Source organism: Pieris brassicae, chromosome 10, assembly GCF_905147105.1.
Source record: "Pieris brassicae chromosome 10, ilPieBrab1.1, whole genome shotgun sequence".
Taxonomy (NCBI): Eukaryota; Metazoa; Arthropoda; class Insecta; order Lepidoptera; family Pieridae; genus Pieris; species Pieris brassicae.
The window spans coordinates 4,226,264-4,245,934 of NC_059674.1; the positions used below are offsets into that span (position 1 = coordinate 4,226,264).

The 19,671-nt window shown below is 33.1% G+C and overlaps 1 protein-coding gene across 1 annotated transcript in view; it reads left to right on the forward strand.

Annotated features, from left to right (window-relative positions):
• Positions 1-15,779: 15,779 nt before the first annotated feature.
• LOC123714881 (gamma-tubulin complex component 2-like) overlaps positions 15,780-19,671 on the forward strand; it is a 36,196-nt gene continuing 32,304 nt past the window's right edge. Inside the window, exons 1-6 of the mRNA XM_045669509.1 lie at positions 15,780-16,112; positions 16,190-16,357; positions 16,474-16,618; positions 16,843-17,029; positions 17,512-17,807; positions 18,769-18,897. Of these exons, the coding sequence (XP_045525465.1) occupies positions 16,075-16,112; positions 16,190-16,357; positions 16,474-16,618; positions 16,843-17,029; positions 17,512-17,807; positions 18,769-18,897 (963 nt within the window). The 5' untranslated portion in view covers positions 15,780-16,074. The remainder of the gene's footprint in view (positions 16,113-16,189; positions 16,358-16,473; positions 16,619-16,842; positions 17,030-17,511; positions 17,808-18,768; positions 18,898-19,671) is intronic.

The following is a 19,671-nucleotide window of genomic DNA, read 5'->3' on the forward strand; positions in this document are numbered from 1 at the left end:
TCACAGATTTAATATACAATAGCACAATATTAATGATACTACGAGTATAGCTAAACTTTTATAATATATTTTAAACTAAGAATGTAAACTAGTCATTATAAAATATATTATTCGTTCTGCATGATTTATGGCATCAATCAATAGCAATTTTGATATTCCATAGACAAACTACAAAAATAACGGTTTTATTTATTTATTAAAAAGAAAACATATACATCACTTTAATAAGAATAAATAAATCAATGGCGCTACAACCTTTTTAGGTCTGGGCCTCAGATCTCTGTATCTGTTTCATGATCATTTGTAAATCTAATGGGCAAGTGGGTGATCAATCACAGCAGTGATTCTGTGCCCGACGCACGCCGGTTTCCTCTCGATGTTTTCCTTCACCGTTCGAGCGAATGTTAAATGCGCACATAGAAAGAAAGTCCATTGGTGCACAGCCGGGGATCGAACCTACGTCGACAGGGATGAGAGTCGCAATCTGAAGCCACTAGGCCAATACTGCTCTGATCACATAACTTTAATAGAAATAAAAAAGTAAATTATAAAGTTTTTAAACAACTGATTTCATAGAAATCTCTATAGATTTTTGTTCTTAAATCAGTGCGGACAAGAAAGGCCCAGGATGCTCGCTCCATTGACGTCGTCGATACGCCAGCCCCTCGATCCGGACGACATCTGACGGGCTCTTCGTGACACTGTGTTTATTATCTACATAATGAATTACAATAGGCGGTATATTTTAATGACAGTCAAGTTCCATTACAGCTTTATGGAAACAACTAGTTGTTTGATCACTTGGAACGTAAGTCATATATGACTGCTAAATTTCATCTACAACGAATCAGGGGTCCTATCTTAGTGATCATAGGCTCCTAGCTGTAATAAACTAAAATAAATATAAATAAATCAGTGGGTTTACAACCATTTGTTTTAGGTCTCAAATTAATGTATCTGTTTCATGATCTTTCGTCAATCTAATAAGTGATCAGCGTGTTGTGTCTAACACACGTCGACTTTTTGGGTCTAAGGCAAACAGGTTTCTCTCACGACGTGTTCCTTCACCGCTCAGCGAATGTTAAATGCTTGTAGAGATAGAAAGTCTATCACAGCCGGGGATCGATCCTACGACATCAGGCATGAGGGACGCGCGCTGCTGCCACTAGACCAACACTACTCGCCGTTAAAAACTACACGTTTTAGTACGGTGTATGGCGGCGTAATTTGTTACGTCAAATCAAAGCAGGTGATTTCCGTACAAGACGAAATTACCTGCGCGAAGGCAATTAATCAAAGGCCTTGACAATCTCTTATCTTATAGGGAAATACGTTTGACATTACATAATCCAATCACATCCGCAACATCGATGAAATAATTCCTTGCATTTGTCGTGTAACATCTGTGTCTTTGTTCATGATTACACTATAGGATAATATAGGTGTATGAAAAAAAAATTATACTGAAGAAAAATTTTGTGTGGGGTGATAGTTACGATCATAAAACTGAAGCTTCAAAATTAGAGCCAGTCGCATTTTATATACAAAGCCGAGCGATGAGATTCAACAGTATAGGACCTATACAAACAGTAGGGGTATAATTTAATTTGCATGTGGATGGATAAATAACATTTCAATTAGCTATTTGATTGTCTCTCCGCTAAAAACTACTTTTCTAGCTTACACCTATGTTTGTACTGTGGTAGAGAAATACGGATTATTTAAACAATGGACGTTTGAATAACCAAATAAAAAATTATCTATGAAGACGCAACGTGTTTACCACATTGATGATAACGGTAGGTACTATATATAGATTTATTTTTTTGTTCCATAAGATAAATTATGCGTACGGATATTAGTTATCTTCATATCTAATCAATATTCCAAGTAAATGATATTATCATGTTGATTGCAAAATTCATTACGTTTTCCTTAAATTCCGGAATTCGTTGCGCCTTATTGTTTTGTTTTTTATTTATGTCCAAGAAATAAAAAGCATTTCAAACTAAAGAACAAAAAGACTTTAGATATAACATCTCATATATTATCTATTTCATTAAAATTATCAATTTATAATCTTAAATTACCTATAACATATTGTTTTGAGGCAATATCAACGTTGTTAAAAAAGACGAAATAAATGTAATTAATGAACAGTGGAATTAATATAAAACAAGACGTAAACAAACTTTCCACGTACATATCGAAAAGACGGCAGTTGGCACAACTAATGAGAAGCTGAGGAAGTGAACGGACACGACCTTGACATTTCCCGCCAACAATCGTAGCCGATACAAGGAAGTTCTTTACACTTGGATAGCTCTGAAGTCCAAATATATTCTTTAATGTATTCAGAAAGGTGTTGAGAATTCATTTCGCAATTTCGCTAACGAAATTTTCTTTATAACTCGTGTCTCTCTCTTTTATCGAGAAAGGTTTATTCTTCCCGCGGGGCTGCAATTGTATTAAATAATCATCTTCATATATGTATTCCTTAATACATATATTGATTTATACTGTGAAAAACATTAATTTACTTGCAAAAGAAGTTCTAAAATCATCACATTATCTAAGAAATAAACGTTAGTTAAATTACTTCGAGTTTAATAGGAATTAACAATGAACTCTGCTTTGTTATTCAATACACGTCATTACGATTTCAATTATTAGTATCAATAAAACATATTACGGTTTACTGACTATAAAATTATAATACAATGACGGGTACATTTTAATATTAGGCTTTGGCACTTGCTACCGAATTTGTTTATGTATGTGTAATATAGCGTGTGCACATTTGGCGTGAAGGCAACTAGGTGATTGGCGGAATTAGTCTTATTTAGAAGTAAAATTTTATTTGTATATAACAGATCTGATGTTAACTGTTACACTCTCTCTGCCAGAAGGCTCGGAAATGCGTTGCCGGCCTTTTAAGAATTGGTTCGCTCTTTCTTGAAGGACCCTAAGTTGAATTGGTTCCACACATCGGTAGTGCGCGGCAAAAACTGTCTTTAAAAACACTTTTCACAATTATTTATTGTGAAATTATTTTTTGTGACAGAGCATGCGTTAGGATAAAGTTAAATAATATGTTGTTATTAATAATACTTTACTTTATTTAAAAATCTATCTAGATAATATAAAGAAAAAAACTTTCTTACTTCTAAAAGTATTTTTTCTAGACAACCCAGACAAACATATAAAATAAAATACAAAACAGAACTAAACAACTTTATAGTGGATAAATTAAAAAATAAACTACGAATTCACGGTATTTAAACAATATAACACCATTCTTCTTTTGGTGAAGGTAAATCAAAAATATTGTTTCCCCGATACATAGATCTCCAGACCAATCAAATCAAACATATGAGATAAGAAATATAAATGGCAGATGGAAGTGTAATTCCATACTTCGAATGATGTCTCAATAACAAAATAAAAACTCAATCAAAATCTGATTCAGACTTAGTGCTTTCACACGCAGTCTGCTATTGGAATTACAGTAGATGCAGTAAGCTGATTATCGTCATAAAAATATTAATCATTAATGTAACAATTAATGTAATTAAATTGTATACTTATAATATTGGTTTAAAGTATAACCCATATTTAGTATCAAGTAATTATGCCCAAATATAAAAACAAAATATAAATCAACCTGCAATGTCCAAACCCATCCACAAATGTTCACAAAGAAACTATCCGATCAATTATCATTAATAATTTAATATTATCTTCATCATATGTATTTTAATTAATTCTTTCAGGCTATTATGATTTAGAATATTCGTAATGAAATCAAAATTGTAATTTGATATTTTTTACAAGTTTCCAGAACTTATTTTTATTACAATTATGAATCCTTTCCCTTAGCGCATTGGTAACGAAATATACATTTGACAATTGGTAAAGTAGGTATTGTCGTATACTGTTTTATGGATTATACTGTAATTGTCCGTAATACCGCGATATGAAAGCACTATCCAAGTGGATAAAGCGCACAATGAGCCCGCAGACCGCAACCTCTTGAATAACGGAGGAGTCGAGACGGTAAAAACCCTTTATAATGTACCTAGCTACTTCAATCATGGATAAATTTCCATAGAGGGTCTTTGCAGGTGTCAACTACCGATTAATATAAATAAAAAGTATTATTTTTGTTGCGTAATCAAATAAATTTGAAATAGTAGCTGTTATTCGTGTTAATTTTGAACCCGCGCACATCATTAATGCGTTGTAGTTGACCATAGAAAACTGGCAGAGTTATTTGAAAACTATTAAGTTTCATAACACGATGTACATAATTAACCTACTCTAAATTTTCTCGTTAAATGAATGCAATTCTTTGACTATAAAGATACACTGGCAGCCCTTTTCCCAGATACCTTGCAGACCCTTTCACAGATAACGGAAAAAATTTAAACACCATACCGCCAGGCTACTACTAGGCTTGTTTGAAAGAGCTTGGGCCTTGGATAAACAAACAGAATATTTAAGTATACTACTATTTAATGGCCATAGGAAGAAAAGATTTTAGTTACAGTTACAAATATACAAATAATAGACATTACGATAACAATTTCCACCTTAACCGAAGTTTGATATAGCATCAGAACATCTTCAAATGTCATTACGTTGGTAAAAATAATAATACCAACGTATTTATATAAATCTTATCAAGTTTCAAATCTCAAACGACCGACACGGTCATTTTACTGACGATTAGTTTTACTAAAAGTGGCGCCATCTCAGTATGAATAGCTAAAACTGAAAAGGTCCACTACCGCACTATAGATGGCGCTAATTTAATAAAAATTCTAATTTCCTAACTAATGTAATATAAATAAACTATTATTTTATCTATGTAATGTTAAAAAATGTTTATTAAAAAAAACACATCGATTAAAAACACAAGACTCCAACTAAACAATTATACGCGTGCCTACACGTCCTCACGACTTTTGTGACCGGAAGTAATAATAATAATGATTCTAGTGTTCTCAGTACTAATAATTCCCATACAGAGATTTTCACATGGTCTACGTGACACGATTAGCTACGTATAGCGTCACTATTGTGCTATGTTCATAAATTATCTTGGGTGCGATTGCTTTGACCGTCAAATATAATCATTTGTATTCAAATAACGTTCTTAACAAGACAGCATAGTAAATGCTACTTAAATTTGCTTATGTTCCGACCATTTCATTTTCATGGCTTTCGAATTACCTAGCGGGAATAATAAATTAAATTAAAATTGCTATCCTAGTTGAAAACAGCAACATAGAGGACACGTGATGTAAAACATAAATAATGATTAATAAATTTTAAATTTAAATGAAATGCACTTTATTCATTTCGTATAAAATGTATCGTCATGATATAATATTCGAAACTTATTTATGTATTCCGTACCCTAGACTCTATGCTATTAAACCGTTGGTTAATAATCGGTTTATAGACAGAAGAAAGGCAAAATTTCTAGATCGGACCTGTATAGCCACCCTACATAAGTCAGTAAATACAAGGTACATAGGCGGGAAGGATCGGCGTAAATTATTTTTCTTTTTCATGCTGTTCAAGAGGAATTTCTAAGCACGGATCTAGCGCGGCATTGAAGGCTCTTGGGGTCAGCCTAACCTTCAAAGAAATTTAAGAATTATAATTTAAATACTAAAAAAAATACAAAATAAATGTTGTTAGTAAATACATATTAAAAACTTTTTTTTTCATATTAAATTTTGAATCATAAATGACAACAATAGTAAAACTACAATCACATAACTGTAACGTCCATGAGATAATTATAAAAATTACAAAACTAATACTTTCATTATCTAAATTATGATTGTGTTAAATCATGTTCGGAGTTCCTCTTAAACTTAGAATGTCATATACGTATATACTAGTATATCCCGTGGTCTAACCGGACACTGAACCATCTCATTAAATGAGTTTTAATCAACGTTTGGATCACTAATACTTATATTTTATTTATTTATGAAAAAAAAGTCTTGTCCTGACTGGTGATCCTAAATTGACAAGAGTGCACAAGTGAATAAAATTTACAGACAAAACAAAAAACAAACATAAAAAAATTAATAATAAATACATATCTAATAAAAAATAGAAAACATTAACTAACTACTATAGGGACTAACAAATAATAGACCTTAAGTCAGTCCCCAATGGACAATAAAGAAAGCCCGCTCTGTTATTAACTAAAGTAATATAACGAATCATATATGTCCTTTTCAGAAGGTTAGTCCTAGCTGTGGGCACACCCTGGTAACCCTTTTAGGGATGAATCAGCACTTGGTGACCTATTCTATAGGATTTAGAAACTAGTCCAAAACAACTCTGCAGTAGAACACACTCGCTCCTCTGCGACCCAAAAGCCATTGGCAGGGGCGGTGGAATTTCTCGTTTCAGAGGCTAAGATACGTTTTGGGTCCAGAACAATTAGTTTTTATATAGTGCGATTACTGAGGTATACACTATAGATTTCGTTCTTCTTATATAATCTTAAATAAAACAAACCTTTTTTTTTGAACGAAATACTAAGGGTCTTCGTGAAAGATAATATAACCAGTCACTAACTGATTTCTGTGAGAAATAACTGTTAATTTTTTTCTTTATTTTCGTGGGAACCGAAACCATGACTTCCTGGCCAAACTTGCATAAACGTTAGCGTAAGTATAGGTAGAATACAATATGTATAGCGTTTTTTTAAGGCAGATTTTGCCGCGTACCACTACTGTGTCGAACCAGCTGCCCACATAAATATTTCCGAACCAATTCGACTAAGGGTCCTTAAAGAAAAGAGCGTACCAATTCTTAAAGGGCACTCGCGGGCCCTCTACCCTTGAAAGTGTCCATGGGCGCTATCGCTTAACTTCTGATGAGCCTCCTGCCTCCTGCTTAAAATAAACAAAGTTATTACATATTTGGAACTTGTTTATAATTTTTAAATTATACTCCAAATTGATATTACACAAAACTTCTACAGTAATCTTTAAAACAAGCGGCTGTTCCGTGTTCGGCTTTAAGATGTTTTTAATGTGATTTCAGTTGCCAACCTCACGTCAAATTATACAATTAAATAACCATAGTGACCGGGAACGCGGCCAGCAGGAAGCCTCGCCGCCTGCCGCATACTGATACCACAGACAACATGGAACTATGTAGACGCTGAAATATATTTCAATAAAAAGGATTATATATTTATTAAATATCAGTATCATATAGGAATTAAGTAGAATCTAAATCAAAATTAGTAGTTGTCAACAAAACTTAACAAGTATAGTTCCGAAGAGTGTCTCATTTCAGAAAAGTCTTCATTTTTTGTAATGATTTTTTTTTTATAAACACATTAGAGCCATGTGATTTAATATGACCGGCGAAAACGCGTAAGGTGTTACTACAGTTATAAAAAAGAATGTTCCATACTCCCAAAACCGTGTCAGGCACAGAAGTCGGATCACCTACTTGTCTATGAAGAATGAAAGAATCAGGTACCAAGCAGGTAAAGGATTGTAACGACACAATTTATTTTTTACTTACACCCGTGCCAGTTTATATCTTCGAGAATAAAACTATTATATTTGCCTTCGGACAATCTGTTCATATTCTATATAAAAAAAATGATTCGCAATAAATGTTAGTTACTAAGCGCTAATCTCGAAGCTGGCTATTGTTTATTTGTTCCTTGAACTCTGAGGAACTTTATAATTGAGAGAGATTGATTTATTAAGTTGAAAAATTTTGTTTTATTGAATACTTAGGTTTTTATTCCGGAAAAGCGAAAACTGTCTGAGGGATGGCATAGAAATATATTCCATACGTTGGTATGTAGCTACTAAAGAGGTAGGCTAAGTCAAAAATACATATTAAGGCGAAATGACGTTCGCACGGTACCCAGAGTACTAATATAGCTGAGAACTAATAATTCGCTAAAGGTGAGTGACCTCATTATGTCAAACGTCAAAAAAACAATGGTTAACATGTCATACTAGTCGAAAATAGTTTCGCGCCACTTGGGAGTCAGAAACCATACATGAATACAGAGTAAGGACTCCTTATGCAAGGCAATACTTGGGGTCACTGACCCCTCCCTCCTCTTGACATGTCCGTATTGTCCGTGATACCGCGAAAATGGGCATTTCCACGAACACACCGGAACTGAACTCGTCGACCAAAATATATTGACGACTTGATTATTCTTAGAATACCTATATTTAAAAAGTTGTATAGGAGTTATTGAACTAACGCGTGCTGCTATCGCAGTCTTGATAAATGTATCTACGCTAATATTTGATACAAATAAATCGTCTTAGTGGCCCTATAGACAGAAAACACTTCGGAACCACAACAATTACCTAATTTCTTATCGCTAAGAAACTACACAATAAAGACTATATTTTTTAAAACGAAACTTTTAGCTAGGGAGCTGGCGAAAATGTCTATAAGATTTACTAATGTGGCAGATTTTTTAATACCGACAATTATACGATAATACGGAATATTATCGGATCACGTCTGCTTTCATGGTAGCGCTGTAAAAGGAAGACATCCAGGTCTCTGCATCACACAGGAGGTAGATTTTCTTCGCTATCTAAAATCTATTGACCATTAACTCCAAACGCAAATGATTTAGTATCGATCTAAACCCCTGTAGCTTAAAACGGAGGAAGGTACGACCTGAATTCATGAAGAAAAAATTGTAGAAATAAGAGCAAATCATACTCTTAAATACTCACCTAGCTGTATTGCTAGTTGCTATAGTGTAAAAAACATATTTAATCTAATTAAATAAAAAATGGGCGCTGTTTTATAATTTTAAGATATTATAGAATTAATATATCAGATTCTCTATGAATTTTAATCATCAAAGTCGATATATGTTTAATGTTTTAGATCAAAATACGATAAGATGGAGCCTATCTTTTGCACACACTATCTGTTAAACACTCTCATTAGTAAACTGTTGTACTTGCTTTGTTTTACTCGTACAGTTTAAATTGTTAAAATAACAAGTGAAAACGATTCCGCTTTCGTTTACAATTTGTACAACGGAAGCTATTAGCCAATATAGGGAACAGGATTATTTATCTATGTTATTGTTGAGTAACCGGGAGGCGTTGGTAACACTTGATGTAACCACGAATGCCGCAACCTTTCCGCTGACGCAACGTTCAGCTGGTCCTACAGACGTATTAAACAGTGTCAGTCGTGCCGATGCGGAAATAATTACACTATTACATAATAACTTTGAACGGCTTTCGTAAATCCGCTCGGTTATATTATATGAGATTAACATTATAGACCAACCCTTTCTGGACAACTGTTACGATAATATACTAGTCTAGACTAGCAGTAAGTCCGAAGTCAAATCACATTGACATACGGAAGTCATGCTTTGCGCTATATGGTGACTGACTGTTACAGTTGAACCTTAAGTTGAGAATATTGTGAACGCATCTGCAAATGATGTTACGGCGAGATTTCGTTTACTCGCGACAATTTCATTTACTTTAATAAAATTAAAATTATCTAAGTGAACAATAATATACATATTTTATCTTTATATGGTGCAGAGTGAGTTCACTGTTATATTGTGTATCTTTTGTATTATATATTTAGTCGTAATAAATTTTTTTTTCATATTGGTTTGGTACAATAAGAATTGTATTCTGTGAAATAAATATTAAAAATGAACAGTTATCGTATATGAAAAGATTTTTGTATTTTATATCGAATTGCTGTTACGATAGAAAATAAATATTGTTAATATTTATATATAACAATAAATTTTTAATACTACTTATATTATCTATTAACTTAGTGAAAAGATCGATTGTGATTATTAAGATCTTAGAATATTCATAACAAGACTGCGCTAAGTATGTCAAAACATTTTGCACGCCAAACCTACGGGAGTCAGATACGTCAAAAATGTTTTGACCCTTATGAAACCGCACCGACAAAGGTACTCTTTAAGTTAACCTATTCTATTTTAGTACTATCTATTCTTATGTCGATTTCATATAGCATTTTTGGACCCAATTTCCATTTAGTTCTCTACAAAACTGCATCGTTGCATATTTGGGATCGCGATACAAAATCTTATTAATTAGATTGAGTCGGTACTGTTATTGTATATTACGTAGGTACTAGCGAAGCCATAAATCTGGTGTCACAGTGGGCTACACAGCATCTGTATAAGAAAAATAACGATATAATTGAATGAAATAAAGTTCCTCCTATCTAGTTGACATTTAAAATAATTTCAAACTTATAAGGAAAAGCACTTCAATGTTGAAACGTTTAAGCATTCTCCTACTAACACATCCAGCTCACGTCTCCGGCTACGATTCTCGATACGAAGTAATGGTCATTATTTAAAAACACCGCGCACACGTTGACATAATCGCGCTTCCATATTGGGCGAAAAGACATTGTTCGTTGTGTACCCGAACAATAGAGTTAACAGTAAGGTAAGGCTGTTTCTTATTCCGCTCGGATACGGACACTGAGGGACCGGTTGAAGTCAGTAAATTCCATACATTGTAATTCAGATGTCGAAATGCACGAGTCGGCATGCGGCTATGCGGATGCCGTGAGGTTTAACGCACTTTGATGTATCATATAAAATTTATTTACCCTATAATGTGTTTTAAGCACAAAATACTACTGGAGGTTCTTGCTCCATGAGGCCAAGGTTAGGCTGTAGAACCTCGGCGATCTCGTTATCTTTTATTTAAACAGAAAAAGAAAGTTATTATTTAATTTTTGCTCTCAAACTTCACACATGTATCGAGGATAATCTTACAACTTAAGAAGGCGCGGCGCCCGATATAGGAAACTTCCTCGTATCGCAATATATACACGACATAAAACTTTGTATTGAAGAAGCCGCATGGTCATATATATACATATGTATATATGGGAAGAGGAAAATAATAATAATAGCAAATAATTATCGTATTGGCAGGCCACACCTGGCAAGAACACCAGTAGTAATCAAGCTATCAAGGCTCGGATAGAAAGAAATCCTGTTCCAAAATAGAAGTTGATGGTTTTGCAGGTGTCAGTAGCAAAACAGTAAAAATGTTTTAAATCAACATGATCTACGAGCTTACAAAAAAGAAAAAGAGTGGCCAGTTACTTAATGCTCGTCTAAAAGCAATAAGAGATCGTGGGTGTTGTTAAAGCGGTAGGCGAAATAGCGACACCGTGATATCCTCTTTACGGACGAAAACTATTTCGATGTTGAAGAGAAGTACAATAAACAGAATGATGGAGTGTACGCTAGGAGTTCTGAAGAAGCTGGAAACAATGTTTCGAGGATGAACATCATCTATCATCAGTAATGGTCTGGTTGGAAGTGTCCTATTACGGCCCAACTGAGGTTTATTTTTGCAAAAAGGGGATCTACACCGGGGGGGTGCAAAAGTGTACCAAGAGACGGTTTTGGATCGGCTAGTCGATGACCTGCCCAGCAGGCTGTTTGCGGGACATCATTTTTGTTCCAGTAGGACTCTGCGCCTGCACCTGCACACGAAGCCAAGACCACTCAAACCTGGTTTGAGCGTCAAAACATCGACTTCATTAAACACGAGGATTGGCCTTCCTCCAGTCCGGACCTTAAACTATAAAATTTAGCAGGTCTTAGATAGGAAGGTCTGTGACAAAATTTGGAGGTACTGAAGTCATCTTTAAAAAAATGGACATGAATATGGTGCGTGCTGCGACAGACGACTGGCCGTGGCGCTTAAGCGCCTGTATTAAAAGTAAGGTCATAAGAGAGGTAATTTCGAATAATTTTATTATATTTCTATTCCTTAATTAATATACTATGAATTGAAATATCGCTCATTAAAAACTGATGAGCACTTTTGTTTTTATCATTATTTCTGACAGAACTTTGGGACCGACTACGTACTGTTCATAAAGCGCGCGAAACGTTCTTTCTATAAATTCATTTCTCATCTGTATGCTTGTTATAAATGAAGTAAAAATTCATGACTTTTTGTGGAATAGACAATAGGAAGGATCACTTGTTATTAAATAGAGTATCTGTGGTAATCTAAATGTTAAAGCTTTTATGACGTACTGTAGAGGTATAAAGTTACGGTACAATGTAGTTAAGAAGTTCAATCAAGTTATTACAAGGTTGGCAAACAGAGTCGTACATAAAATTATTGTTTATTATAATTATCTATTAAATTGTTAAATGCACTATGCAATAAAATTACGAAATTACCTGACATAAATAATAAAAAAGCAATTCTTGCTATTGTATTATTTCAATCTTTTATTTCTTTTAGATTCCGATGAGATCTATGGTAAAGCTATTTAATGTTGACCATTAAAAAAAAATAAAGAACGTTAAAAGACATCATGACGAATCGTCAAGCCATCATCAAAAAGACGTCCAATTAAAAATGGGATGTTAGATTTTACATATCACGGTAATAAATTCATTTTTTATAATTTGTATTTATAATCTTCTTAACCTACAAAGTAATAATAAAAAATATTAAAAATTAAAACAAATTTAAAAAGTTTGGTCCCTGTACCCTTAACGCTGGCAGCATTTCGATACTATCGATAATATCGTTGAGTCAGGAATGCACCAGCTCTGCGGTCACCGGTACTATCTACCAGGCGCCAACTTATTAAAGATAAGTGCGTGTGCGCTTGAACCCCACGGCCCAAAAGTACACTAAAGATAATGTAAATTTATTCCAATAATGTATTAAATGAATACTGTATTTTGACTTGAATTGGCATTAATAACACTAAGGTAGACGACCGTTCGTAATTAGTATTAACATGCAGCATTGGATACAAACTCTTCACAAAAGATTATAAAAGCAATAACGCATTTTATTTCTAGGAAGCCCGTTTCTTCCGCATATCCACCCACTTTAATCAGTAAATGTCTCGCTGCCAATAAAAGTGCGGCATTTATAGACCTGCCATATAAAACTCATAAATCTTATGCAAAAGAATGATACCGTGAACCAAAAACTTCACAGAAACTGATTTCAAAGGAGGTCGTTATTCATTCGCTTAACACAGGTGTTTGTAAAGGGCGCCTTTTCTGTTTGTTTAAAAATATATAAGATTACGTCCAAAAGAATTTGGACTATTTTTATAATTGATAGTTCGTATTAGTTTGTAAATATTTCTATTTGTTTTTGGCTTAATTCCGTAAAAGCGAACGGCAATTTCGTACAAAAAACTTTACTGTCCCAACGGACTGGACTTTACTGGACTTGAACACTAGAGTTGAAAATCTACTTTCGGCTAAGTCTTACTAGGCACACGCTGTAATAAGTATTACACATTTAAAATTAATAATCCTGTATTTCAATGTTAGTATATTTTTCTTTGTGTTTGTTGAATTATGAATACATATATCGTTTTACTAGTTATTATTCAAGACATACAGCCTATACAGGCTATACCAAAATATTTATGACGATAAAGTTGCTTCGTTATGTTTTTCTCATTAATTAACAAGATGATTACGGGCAAATTTTAAAGACGTAACTGCGTTACCAAAAAAGCTAATTTAACACACCTGCGACCTTAAATCCCATGGCAGTTCTCTTTCCGCACAAGCACTACATAAATACATATATCTTACGGTACCCGTAGTTTCGTTGTTCCCGCCCAAATGTATACTATATGCTACGCCTTCATTTGTTATTGCAATCATAATCCAGCCACTCTTCACTGATTGACGACCGTTTTAAAGCATAAATTCATATTTACAGTATTTGTAACTCCTTTATTTACTAGTAGTAGTATCGAAACATTCACACATATTGTTTTTTAAACGATGGTTCTTATTTGACCATTGTTTATATTTGTCGAAAATCCAATTAAATATATTCTAGTGTCCTTTAGTCCTAGTAAGACTTCTATGGAGTAATGCTAGCAAAAAACAGCATAGAGTAGATTTATAATAATTTTATTTCGTTTGTGAAAACGTAACACAGCTTTTTCAAAAAAGCATCACTATATTTAATGTAATTGGAGATCGCTAAAAAATACCGGCGTTTTCTGTTGTGACATTGACAGAAGCTTGACATGAGTTCCGTAACATGCGTTTATTGTTTACCGACACATATCGTATTCATTTGTTCTGTCAATCTAATATAATTCACACAAGTGCAAAATCTATTTTACTATCAAATAATCACAACAGAACCCGATTCCTATTATTGCTTTTACAAACGGACGCCGAATTTTAAGCTCTTGTCAAAGCATCGCCGCCAAAGATTACAAAAGCAAAAAATGTTTTGATTATTGTTCGCTGATTTAAGTTAGTGTGAGAAGCCGCTTTGAACACTTTTTTTAAGATATAATTTTTGTGCTCTTTTCGTTATGACTATTGGTATGTATACAAAATAAGGAAAGATAAGAATGTTGGGTAATAATTAACTTGAATACATAGTATATACTCAGAAAGTTAGACAGACACAGACACATGTCACTTATGTTTTAAAATTTTAATAAAGTACCTAATTAATTAAAAATAAACCCTATGTAAATTAAACATATATTCCAATAACAATTTATACATCAAAGTAAAAACTAAATATTGTTAATAAATTCCGTTCCGAGAAAAAAAAATCTCTTAGCGCATAAAAATCTTCATAGAATTAGCCTTTGGCGCTGTTTAATATTCAAGATTCAAAAGTTTATTACGGAAGTGTAAAGTAAAATTGTTGTTATATTAATTTCGATATTCACATGACATTTTTGACATAGCAACGAAAATTACTAAACAAAATGAGGAAACTATGACATCGTAGGGTAATTCAATAAAACCATCACGTTAGAAGTGCGTATTAGTAGATTAAATCTCAATTTATAGTAAATGTAGTAAATGTTAAAATACTAGGTAGCGCTATTATAGTAATACAGTATACAATATTGTCGTATGTGGTACGTAAAAAGTACGATTATAATAGTAATAGTAAAAGTACGATAGTAAATGTACCTTTAAAGTGGCCCCTTTAAGAGATTGCTTGAAAGCGATAAAGGCGTCCACATATTCTAAGTTTATTGTATTCTTCTTGTACGTGGGCATAGTTACATTTCTTTGCTTTGTGACGTAATGGACTAACGAAAAATCTTTATTCATATTTTAAATTAAATTTACGTTAATTTGATAAAATTAAGATTGTTAAATGTACTGTTAAGTTTTTTAGTAAATTAAATCAAGATATCGCACTATAATCAAGTTTTAGTAAAATAGTATGCAAACATTGGTCCGTTACGTCACTATATTCATATAATAAAAACACGCCAAATACAGAGTCTTTGCTATTGTATATAATGTTCCTGATTTTATAACTAAATTGAAGTACGAACACATCGTAATAGGATCCGTGTGGTTAATCTTACTAATTGTTTAATCATTTTACCAAAAACCGAGTAAAACTTGAAGCTGTCAATCTTTGTTCTATTACAGATAATTTGCGTAATGCCTTTCATTTCCCAACACTCCAACATGACCGACGCTTCAAAGAATTGCGCCATAGCTCATGGCACCATCCGCTTGGTGAGGGGGAGGGGACATCCTAGGGGATTTCTGGGGAAAATCAAATTAGTGTTGGGTATTTCGCCGTGACCATCTGGCAACGCTGTAATAATTTAATGTCAGTCACTGAGTGCTTTTCAGACTTTGACAGATTGATTCTTGTCAGTGAAATTAGTGACATAGTGCAAAATCAAGTGATAGTACTAGATCCCTCCCGCCGCCTGAGTGATATGTTAAAAGATAGTTCCTATTACGTGCCTCTATATAAATTCATCAAAAATACAGTGGGGACATTATAATAAACCGAATAAAAATAAAGACTTGGCCTAAAGGTCTAGATACCCGGCCAAAAACTAAAAAAAAAAAATGTCAGTCACTAGTCTGTAGTCAAAGCGTTTTAAATTTGAATAACTTGAACTTGACTTACGGTTTACCGAAAAAGTACAATAATAAACTTGAAAATACGGACATAGATGAACAAAAATTGATTGGTTTATGGTGATAAAATGCAAAGTACAATAAAAGAGATTTTGGACTCTTTAGGGTATGCATTCCAATGCATTTTTATTACAACGTACTGTTATTGTATTTGTAAATTAATTATTGCCTCCTTTATTTCAGGTGTAATTTAGAAGTAGATACAGTATCAAACTATTTACAAAATGATCCAAATTATGGCATCAATGTTATTTCAAGCAAACAAGCGAATGAATATGCACAAAGGCTGGCATTAAAAGCTTCCAACTCAAAAGTGTTCTTAAAAAAATATGAAGAGCTTAGAAACCGCAAGTCAGTAAACTTTTATAGCTCGAGCTTTCCAGTTTATTATATAAAAGATATTTGACAAAACTTGTAAGATGAAAATGTTTGAACTATACTAATGTAAATTTTACAATAACTTTCAGTGTTGAAAATTTGTCAAACATAATAGTAATATGCTACAAATTAGTGTGTGATGACAAAAAGTTTAAAACATCAAAACCAAAAGTTGCTCCTAAACCAGCAATAGGAGACAATAAACATCAAATTACCAAAGATGATTTACCCCAGGTAATTGCACATTTTATGATATATAATAATTAATAATACTCCACTTCATCATTATAATATTTGTTTATTTTATCGTTTGCTGTATGTGTTAGCCTTCCATCCCTGATATAAATTGTTGAGTTTTGGGATTAAAACATGCCACTTCCCTCCAAATATTAACCTTCACTGCACAAGCAAGTATTGTGCATCTAAAGTTGTTATTAATTTACAAAACTAACTTTCAGATAAAGGATAAACTGCTCAAAGCTGTTGATGAAAGTAAAAAGCTTGTCATGAAGTCATTTGAAGAAAAAGAGGTTAAGCTTATGCCAAATTGGTATAATAGTTTAGATTTGCCTAATTGGCAAAAAGAACATCCTTTTATGTCCTGGGACTTTCCAAAAGAGCCTTTACCTATTGTAGCCTCATTGGGTAAGAAATTAATATACATTTTCATCCCTATTACATCATCAATCAAAGCCCTTTCTTGTTTATTTTTAACAAATTGTGTTTACACTGTGATGTAGATTGATCAGTACCTTTCATAAAATGGTACTAGACAGATGATTCCTGAAACTTAATCAGTTTTTCTTGTTGAAGTCTGTTCTTTAATTTTATAAAGACACCTCATTTAAGCCAAAACAATACCTCAATTAAGATTATACTGGTTTTCTATATAGCAAAATTGGTTACTGTGAATATCACAAAATTGATTTAAAAAATAACCATAAATCTATTATTGTATTGGCATTTTCAATGGGAAAAATGCTTTGAAGCACAAGCAATTTGACATACAAGCACGGTTACGGAATGAATTAAATGCGTATGTTGTGTAATTGGGTTCAGTTTACAGATTTTTTCAAAATATTTGAACATGAAAAGCCATACATGACATTTCTAAGTTGTTTTTTCAGCTGGTATACCAGTCCTGTCTCAAGAAAACATTATAATTGATGAACTTCTTTATGTATTTACTGGTGTTCCTGGAAATTACATAGTCCATAAACCAGTGAAAGATGTGTATGAACCAAGACAATTTATAATATCTGATGATTTGGATGATGCTTTGAAGCAAATAGTTCAGCAGATGTTACCAGTTGCATCAAATTATTCAATTGTGAGAAGATTTATTGAGAACTGTGATATGTGGTCTGGGCAGGTCCTCCATGCGCTAGTTGCTGCTATAGAGATTCTATTGAAGGATTATTATGTAAGTAATTATTATCACATTTTTTGAAATGGACTGTATTAACTTGGTAGTGTATGCGTGTTGGCTTCTCAATTCAGAAATTTGACCTTGCAAATCAATTGCTGAATGGCTCAACAACTGTAGTTGAATCTAGTTAAAAATCGACTTGGTGTATTACTTTTGGAAAAATGATTATTTGCGTGAGACTCTGTAGTTGATATCAATTTAATAACATTTGATATGATATGAACAATACAAATAATATAAGAATTGACTAATAATGTAAAATGTAAAACTCCTTTAAAGACATATTTTCGCGCCATTGTGTGTGGCTGAATATGCGAACATACTATTGTACCAACTTTTTGTACCATATTCTTGCAATAATTTTTTTTTATTAATGTTTAGTATTTGCGTAAACAAAAGGCAATATTGAATATGTCTAGATCAAACATCCCTGTGTTATTACTAGAAAACCGAAATCAATTTCCTTGCATATTCCCAAGACACGAAAATTTTGCTCCCATCCATAACTTAAATCAATGTTTCTAAAACCTTTGAATTTATATTTTTTTATAAGTGAAACTCATAAGTCATTTAGTGAAAATAAAAAAAAGTAAGTAGTTTTTGTGTGCTATGTCTTTATAATGTTTTATTTTCCTATTTGAATTATATGGTTGTAAATTTTTTAAATATGATAGATAATATTAACATTCTCAACACTAAGAATTACTCCTATGTTTGGTGACTTAATAGTAATAAAATTATTAAGGTGAACAGTTTATTTGCTAGTGTAAGTGCTAAGTTAATCTAAAATATGACTGCTGTGTTGTCAATTTTCTAATGAAGGCTATATAACATCACACTATTACTTAGTTAAAGTGTGTGAAAATATAGCATATTAAAGTAATTTCTTAACAAACTAGAAAACAGTAAATAATTTAATATTATACATGCTAAATGATGTTCTTCCATATTTCAGACTATGATAGCACAATTAGAAACAGAACACATGACTGGTGGTCTGACCCTGCAAAAGTTATGGTATTTCGTTTTGCCGACCATGCATACCATGCAAGTTTTAGCATCTATTGTAACCAACATTGGCAAGGTATGTTCTCTAATCATTTTTTGTTTGATCACTAGTATATTAAAACTTGATATTATATATTAAGAAATAGAAATACGTACACAATATGATAATCATAATAGTGGGCACACATTTTCCAAATATTAGGTCCTTACATATGAAATTGGCGTTTTGTCGTACTGGCCACTTTGACCTCGAATACCTCCTCTTTGGTTAAGAATTTCAAATTCAAATTTGTACAGCTATTTACTCATGTATTTGTGCTTCGATGACCGTCATTCATTTGTTTTTTTCTTCTGTTTTTTTTTTCTGTTGGCGTCACTCATTTTACAAAATGGAAAACATAAAGTATCGCATTATTTACGAGTACGAGTTCCGCCGTGGCACTAGTGCTGCGGAAACGACTCGAAGGGTGAATGATGTGTATGGCGGTCATGTTGCAAAAGAAAACAGTTCGTTTTTGGTTCCAACGTTTTCGTTCTGGAAATTTCGACCTGCAGAACAAGCCCCGTGGACGGCCTGAGATCCAAGTTGATAATGAAGTATTGAAGGCTATTGTGGAAGCGGATCCATCGCAAACCACGTCCGAATTAGCTGCAGGCTGCGGTGTTAGTGATAAAACTGTTTTAATTCACTTGAAGCAAATTGGGAAAATTAAAAAGCTTGAAAGTTGGGTACCTCACGAATTGACTGAAGAAAACCGGCAAACGCGCGTCGACTGCTGCGTTACATTACTGAACCGGCACAATAATGAAGGTATTTTAAACCGAATCATTACCTGTGATGATAAATGGA